The following is an 8,174-nucleotide window of genomic DNA, read 5'->3' on the forward strand; positions in this document are numbered from 1 at the left end:
CTCTTTCTCCCCCCCCCCCCTCTCTCTACACACACACACACACACACTCAGGAGTCAATGAGTTCTGTAGTTTGAAGTTCAATATTTTAAAAATTATTTTTATTTTGAAAAGTTTGAAATATATTTTATACAACTTTATCTGTTTCATATTTTTATTTTTATTATTCTGTCCTATTTTGATCCATTTAACTTTTTGTGTGGGTGGGTGGGTGTGGGGGTTTAAGGAATTACATTTTGTTTGAATTTGGTTATTATTGTTGACATATAAAATATATAAATAGCCACAAACTTTGTTGTGTCAAATATATGTCTTTATTTTACACTACACAATAGGCTGAAACTCTTAGCAAAAACATTGTATTCCAGTAACATTGTATTCCTTATTTGGACCAAATAAGTCTTTAATATTAAACTAAGCAATTTAATAAAGTTATAAGTGAGCGAAATAAGCATTTGTAATAAACTATAAGCACTTTAGGTTGAATAAACCTTTAAAACAAAATTATAAGCAGTTATATAGAGTATTTGCTTTTAATAAGAATTTGAAACAGCTATACATATAGATAAAATAGTATATGGGCGTAATAAGCATTTAAACTATAAGCTTATTTTTAGGTGGAATAAGCTATAAAAACTAAATTTTCTGAAGTTAGGTCCATGTCGCTAATGTTGATCCTAAAACTACAGTTTTCTCGCCTCCTGTACCATTAGGGGGCAGTGTCACGAAAATGCAGGATCTTAGAATTGTAGTCCTGAAACTGCGGTTCTAAAACTGCAGACTCCGGTACTGCAGGAATATAAAATTGGAATCTGTACACAGTATGTGCTCGGATATTCGTGGTGCAGTCCCTGTCTCAACCTGAGGGAGGTTTCCGAGCTCCACTCAGAGTCTGAGCCAAAACGGAACTCAGAGCGTCTTTAGTTGGTTCGGCAACGGACAACAAACACGGACGAACTGCTCAAGTAAGCCGCGAAACTGGATATATTTAGCAGTATTTCACACTAGAACGCCCCTCTATTTTCTAATTGGAGACATTTGACTTGGCTTACAGCACCCCCACCCGATTTGTGCTTAGGTTTTAACCAGCTAACTTAAGCCTAAAAGTGACGTCTGTTAAGTAGAAAAAGCTGAGGATATTCCTGCTCATACTGGACAGTCCTTAACTCTGAGCTTAAGTCTTCAACCTAATTCATGTATCTGGCTTTGTGGTGATGTGATGAAGTATAACCAAAGTTAATTTTAAAACAGCAACATACGTTCAAATGAGTGTTTTAAATCTAGTGCACTGCAGTTAGAAGTACTTCCATTACTGAAGTATGTACAAGCATGTAGCATGCGGTTTTGGATACAACCAAAAGACAAGAGTTAATACATTAAATGAAAAACAGTGATTTATGTTTTTTCCCTCTTCGTAGTGTAGACAAGTGGCGCTTGTGGATGAAACTTTAGAGGCTTTTTCTCCGTGTTCTCTGGTTCCGTTATGCGCCGCTATCGTGGAGCTGAGTTGGAACCGGAGCCGTGGGTCGAGCTGCTTGTTCAGAACTACGGCCAAAAACAGCGTGACATCAGCCTCAGAGCTCATGTGGTGGGGGTATGAGCCACTCTGTTCAGATGCTATATTGATAATTTACATTGCAATTTATATTGACTGTAATTTACATCTTATTTTCGAACATTTTAACAGAGCAAAAAATTATTTTAACCACCATAAATTAAAAAAAAATATGAAAGTGATTCTTTTTTCATATATATATATATATTAATGAATATAACAGTTATAAAATTGCTCGTTGGTGAATAAATAAATAAAATAAAATAAATAGTTGAGTCTGAAGAGTGGATGACTGAATGTACTCCTGATATTAACTGGAAGAGTATCTGACAAAGTAATATATATATATATATATATATATATATATATATATATATATATATATATATATATATATATATATACATTTTTTAAAAATCTATCGTTGTCCATTTTTGCTTCGAGACCAGATTCTGACCTGATTATCTGTATAAGTCTAGGTCAGCAACTTGACTGACTCCATGCAGATGGATGAGAGCAGTGTGTGCATGTTGTTCCTGTCAGACGGAACTGTTTTTATTCCAGCAGTGCTCAGTACAGCCGCCTGGGAACGCTTACAGGAGTAAGTATACATCCCACACTCTTATTAAGTATGTGTTATGACACAACTGACTAAACACCAGTCAAACAGCTTATTTTTAACTATCACCTGTCTACTTTGTGAAATCAACCAAACCCTGTTTATCCAAAATGCCTGTGATAAATAAGTGAAATATTTTTAGTTACATAGTTTTTGTTTAATTTTCTGCAAGCTAAAACAAAAGTATATTGTGTGAGGAAGAGAAAAATGTTCCAGAAGTAAGAGTTACAACTTTATTCAAAATTGGTTTTGTGTCAGTTTGGAAGAGAGAGAGGACTTCTCAGGCCTGGACAACACAACAGTGTCTGTGAGAAAATTCCAGTTGAACTTCTACATGGACACTGAGCTGGTAGGGTTGAGGTCAACATGCATAATTAAGCCAATATTAAATCCTAACACAGTTACAGAGTGATAAAGATGCAGAATTATGGCACATTCAAACATTTAACCACACCATTTCCAAATAAAGTTGGGAAGCTGTGTAAAATCTAAATACAATTATTTAAAATTTATATTTATATTAAAGTAGTATAATGTTAAAATAAAAAGTGCTAAAACAGAGCAATCTTAATGTTTTTTTGAAAGGTTTCTGCCCATTTTGAATTTGCGGCCAGCAATATGTATCACAAATATTGGACAAATGCAACAAAATGTACTTTTTTCAGAAGTAAAATGGAGATGTTTTCTTCACTCTGTGAGAAGTATGTAGGTAAATAATGGAAAAAATTAAGACTGACAGTTCTCAATGTAAAAAAAGAAAAAAACATAAAAGTACATAGAGGTATATAATATTATTAAATGATTCAGAGAGAGATCCTGAGAAATCTCTGTTTGCAAGGGACAAGGGCCCAAAACCTCTACTGGATGGACATGATCTTTGGCGCTCTATAATGGTATTCACTGCATGGTCTCAGGAACACCTTTGAAAGCCATTGTCTATGAGCAGAATTCCCAACTGCATTCATAAATGCAAGTTAAAACTCTACAATTTGCAGAAGAACCCACTTAAAAACAAGTCTCAGAAATGCTGCCTTCTTTCTTTAGTCCCAAGCTCATTTAAAATTAAATGAGGAAAAGTGTTACAGAGTGTTGTAATATGAGGTGATGCAACATGGTGATAAACCTGCCCCTGTAGCTTTTTCACTTAAGTGAAACATATTGCTGGTGTCAGATGTAAAATATGCATGTATTTTTCAAAAACAAAAACATGTCTTCATTTCATCGTTAAATATATATATATATATATATTTTAATCATTAATCATTGCATGTTTACTTTAAAATATAAATGTTTGTACTTTATTATTTATTTTTATTTACAATTCTGTTTAAGACATCTTGTCAGTTTTACCTCACTGTTGATCAAATCATCAGCATTGGCCGGGTCACCAAGCACTACCACCCCCCTAGCTGGTAAGAAAATTCATATTAAATATTCAGTGCTATGTTCTGATTTATGCCATCTTAATTAGAGGTATGATAAAGTTTTTGACAAATTTGGTTAAAAATCAGCCATTATTCTTTTCACAGCACATCTTATTACAAATGAAGTTTGGAAGGAAAAATTAAATTCTTCATTTCATTCCTTACTCAACACTTGACAGTGATGGGAATGACAATAAAGCTTACTCTTACTTGATTTGAAGTAACTACTATCTGGTTTAATTGCAGCACAACGCTCCCATCAGTCAAGCAACAAATCCTGAAAACATGGCGGTATGTCTGCAATTTAAATGTCTTTCAGAAGATGCATTTGAGCTAATGTTAGTTACACAGCAGTCAGTATGACCGCAGTACATATTGTAATTTCCAATTTTCTCAGATCCCTTATGAAGGAGTGTTCAGCAAACTCTATGAACTCACAGTCAGGTTGGTATCGCACCTTCACACATTCTTGTATGCATTCTAGCTCTCACACATTAGACTTGCTTGCATAATTTGTCTCTAAATGTGACCTCAGATGTTACCATAATAGATAGTACTTTGAGATGTTTTGTTACATGATAACAAATTGCTCAAAATAGAAGAATTTATGAAAAATTATATACAGAGACATACAGAGATAAGCTAGCCCTGGTGCAGCAGCCCATTTTCCAGCATTCATTATATATTTTTGAAAACCTCACACACCATTCCACTTCCCCTCCAAAAAACCCAAATACACCCCAGGGAATGCAGTGACCTTTGACTTGTGGCCCTTAGTAATAACATTCTTTCTCATATGTTTTTTCAGTCCATACAGAATAAACAGTACACTTAACAGCTTTCATACAAGCAAGAAAGTGGGGGTGTTCATGGACTGTGCACTGTACTGGATCAGCCATGCGGGTGGACTGCATTTGTAAACAGCACAACAGAGAATCTACTGTTCAAGGAGAAATCCTCACTCTGTTTTTGTTTTCCTGCTATGCAATATTTTTGCATTATGGAGTCTGTTTTGTTGCATGATTGCACCTAACAGACCATCAAGTTGGCTGACAAAATCGACCTGGTCATCCCTCATGTCCTAAATGTGGAATAACAAATTCTGCAACTTCTGGGCAATGCTTTAGATTACCAAACTGCAGAAGCTTTTGTTCTTTTGTTCCTTGTTTTTGTTCCAATTTCTTCTCACGGTTTGCAGATGTCACAGTTTGTTTTGTGTGTGTCTTATGTGCTGTGTCTTACATGTTTGAAGATGTGTCTGTTAGTTTGACGTGTAAATGCTAAATTATCTATCTATCGATCTATCTATCTGTCTATCTATCTGTCTAAATTATATACTCATAAATGTTGTGTTCTTTATTTTTCTATAGGTATCACTCTTTCCTGCCTAATGGGGGCATGGCACAATGATATTATAATGGATATGCTGAATGATGCAATAGTAAAAATAACCACACCTATTGAGTATCACCCATGTGTGGCCACACCCACTCACTGGCACAGAGAGAGGCTACGTTACAGGGTAAGTTGGTCTCCATAGTTACCAAGTGGCACCAGCTGTCAGTAGACTATCCAAACAAATGTGTGTACACTTTTTTCCAGGGTGAGGTGTGTTTCAGTGCTCCTGTGTCTCATCTTCTCATCCCAGAGGAGCACAGGGAGCTGTTGACAGCTGATCCCGGTACTGTCTGCCATCTAATTAATTGCTCCTTATTATTAAAATCCCTTGGGGTTTCCACCAGACTTGTATGAGGCTCACAATGCTTGTGTTTTTCTCTTAAATGTTCCCATTCTCAGGGGCATCCAGTGGGAGTGAAACTCAGAGTGGCTTGGTCCCCCCTCATATAGATACAGAAATTAAGCACCCAATCACGGCACCAGATCAAAAGAGAGACTTGCTTACAGTGGCTATAGATGGGTCCTCTGATTTGGAACTGCCTACTCTGGACCACACGAGACCAGGTAGCTGAGCTGATCAGCGATGTGGAAATGCTGAGGACAGTGTATACTGCTCCAGGGAGCTTATTGTGCTGTTATTGTATTTTCCCTGCTGGTTTTTCAGAGATCTGTTGTAGCAGAGGGGAAGAGAGTGGGGAGGGAACAAGCCCATGGGACATATTCTGTCCTGCCCCTGACCTGCTAGGAACCCCATCCTCCTCCTCAGAGAGTAATTTCCTTTTTACTCACGTCATTCAACACACAGTTCTGCAGAGCAGTACAGACAGAGGCTGTAGCACGTTTCAAGTTACAACTGTTAAATTTATGTACCATTTGCTTGTGTGCAAAAGAGATATTAAAATAATACAAATATTATCCATATAATATACTAATCACAAAAAAACACAAATATGAAATTACTGAGGTCGCATTTGATATTTGAAAGGAAAATTGAGAATTAAATATAAATAAAAATGTTTTCTCCTCCAGAATTTTGGATCCTATATTAGGTGTAACAATTTCAGTGAAATTTAGAAATTTTAAATATATGCATAAATTACAGATTTTGTTAATGAAAAATGCTATATATACATATAATATTATTATTACTTAAATAATTGACCATGCCCCATTTTGGTTTAATGATGGCAAGCAGGGAATTTGTGTAAAGCCTCGGATGGGTCTGTATAATATGAAAATTTGCATTGTTGGTATATGTAATACTATGATAATTTGACCTTTTTGTACATATGCTTTAACATATTCAGCATTGGAAATACTGTAATATGAATATTGATCTAAAATGATAATATTTAATTTGTTATGTGTTACATTTTTGTTGTTTATTTCTTTATGTATGTACCAATGTACTAATATGGCACTAATATTTTTTATTTACAACAAGCGAGTATGGAGTGCCTCTCACAGGACAGTGAAACACTGCTAACCAAAGCTCCTCAGGTGCCCATGGCAACAAGCACCCAGGCCCAATCCTCAAATCATAGCATGGATGAAAAGTTGAGGAGTGGTTTTACACCCTATCAGAGGCCACACCCATATCTTCAGAATTCCATCAGTTTGAGTGAAAAGAACACCACTGACCAATCTCATGAGGAGCAACAAGGGCAGCTATCAGTGAGTCCTCCAACTTGGGTAACAAAAAACGTGGCCCTGTGCACGCAAGATATCTCTCCAATGGACATTGGCCTTAAAAGTCCCCCCACTGTGTCCCCATCTGCCAAAAAGGTCTGAGCAGGTTTTATTCACATAGTTCTTAAAGTACACATTAGAATATCCCAAGCTGTCAATTATTTATTCTGCTTTGACTTAATGTGGCATTTTTCCATGTCCCCTTTTCCTGTACATTCACAGGAACATACTGATGGCAGTGGCTTCTATTACATATATGAACCTTGTCCACAGGTTGTCTCAGCTTTCAGTAAGTACAGGTAAGTCAAAATAAGGAAGTTTGTTTGATCTGGTTTACTATTACTGTAGCAACAGTATGTTAAGAGATCCACTTTAACATATTTTAAAGAGTTTGAAAGACACACCCAAGCACTAGAATAGTCCTATGTTGCTTGAATATATATATATATATATATATATATATAAATAAATAAATGAATGTGTGTGTGTGCATGCTCATTCAGTTCTATTTGTTTGTGTTATGGATACAGATGTGTGATGGAACCACAGGTTTTAACTCAAGGATTATTTTCTGTGTGTCTGTGTGTGCGTGCGCACACGTGTCTGTGTAGGGTCCCAGAGCAACTGATGCAGTGGGCGGTGACTTACCTTGGGACCCCTGAGCATACACTTGTTTCCAACAGTAGAACAGAGCAAAGACAAAAATATACAAAAGGAAAAGTGTAATATACTGAACATATTTTGTTTTCATATTGAATTTTTTTTTTGTTGATGTAAGATGTATCTTTAAACATGTGGTTATATTTAAAGATCCTGTGGAAGAATAAAGATGTTCCTCTTTTCCTGTTTATAATAATATTTGCCTTATTCTGGTGTATATTTTATGAGTAATTGTGCATTTGCTTTTCACCTTATATGACCCTCAAAGTATAAACAGTCATTTCAACATTAGTGTTATGTTTTTCAAATCTCTCAGAGTAAGAATATGTGGATCACGCCTACTATGTAATGCTGAGTAGAATTGCATGAACTCATGACACCTGATATGCTTGACATATACAATTCTGGGTGTTGACCAGAGCACAAATTATTCTCACATTGCTCTCCTCATTTCTTCTTTCTGAGTTCTTTTTTTCTGCAAATGTTGCCCTTAGCTTTCTCATTAAGAATTTCTCTCTCTCTCTCTCTCTCTCTCTCTCTCTCTGTGTATGTTTCTTCAATGACAAGAAGACTGATCAAAAAGAGTTATTTAACCAGTGTTGTGTATTTCAAAGATATTTTTTCCATTCCTGCCAAGTTCAGTCTCAGAAATTGGTTGTATTTTCTGCTTCTCATAACCAAAGTCATCCCAATTTCAGTGAGGGTTTGCTGACTGTTCCACATCCTTTCAGGTTCATAGGGTTTAGTTGACTTTTGGGAGGATGGAGACAAGCATTTTCTGTCTCACGGATAAAACCTTAAATTAGTTTTGGTACAACAGTTCTTGCATAA

At 35.9% G+C, this 8,174-nt stretch overlaps 1 protein-coding gene across 3 annotated transcripts; it reads left to right on the plus strand.

The window, feature by feature from the left end:
* The first annotated feature begins 786 nt into the window (after positions 1–786).
* Positions 787–7,697, plus strand: acd (ACD shelterin complex subunit and telomerase recruitment factor). Of its 3 annotated transcripts, none has more exons than XM_066647909.1 (14): positions 787–963; positions 1,417–1,586; positions 2,033–2,154; positions 2,431–2,521; positions 3,505–3,584; positions 3,843–3,887; positions 3,994–4,040; positions 4,967–5,118; positions 5,199–5,277; positions 5,394–5,558; positions 5,659–5,763; positions 6,439–6,779; positions 6,906–6,982; positions 7,295–7,697. In XM_066647909.1, the coding sequence occupies exons 2-14, from the start codon at positions 1,482–1,484 to the stop codon at positions 7,407–7,409; spliced, it is 1,524 nt and encodes a 507-aa protein (XP_066504006.1). In that variant the 5' UTR covers positions 787–963; positions 1,417–1,481; the 3' UTR covers positions 7,410–7,697. The 3 variants fall into 3 exon arrangements, with proteins under 3 accessions (XP_066504006.1, XP_066504007.1, XP_066504005.1); XM_066647908.1 differs by having other exon boundaries at positions 789–963; positions 1,417–1,592; positions 7,295–7,693; XM_066647910.1 differs by lacking the exon at positions 1,417–1,586 and having other exon boundaries at positions 788–963; positions 7,295–7,695.
* Positions 7,698–8,174: the final 477 nt, after the last annotated feature.

Source organism: Hoplias malabaricus, chromosome 16 (genome assembly GCF_029633855.1).
Source record: "Hoplias malabaricus isolate fHopMal1 chromosome 16, fHopMal1.hap1, whole genome shotgun sequence".
Classification (NCBI taxonomy): Eukaryota; Metazoa; Chordata; class Actinopteri; order Characiformes; family Erythrinidae; genus Hoplias; species Hoplias malabaricus.

Excerpts from the sequence above, each read along its gene's own strand:
- acd (XM_066647908.1), top strand. The coding sequence starts at position 1,482 with ATGCGCCGCTATCGTGGAGCTGAGTTGGAACCGGAGCCGTGGGTCGAG. Across the intron at positions 5,559-5,658 it reads TCTGGACCACACGAGACCAG|AGATCTGTTGTAGCAGAGGG; the intron begins GTAGCTGAGCTG and ends CTGGTTTTTCAG. Across the intron at positions 6,780-6,905 it reads TGTCCCCATCTGCCAAAAAG|GAACATACTGATGGCAGTGG; the intron begins GTCTGAGCAGGT and ends GTACATTCACAG.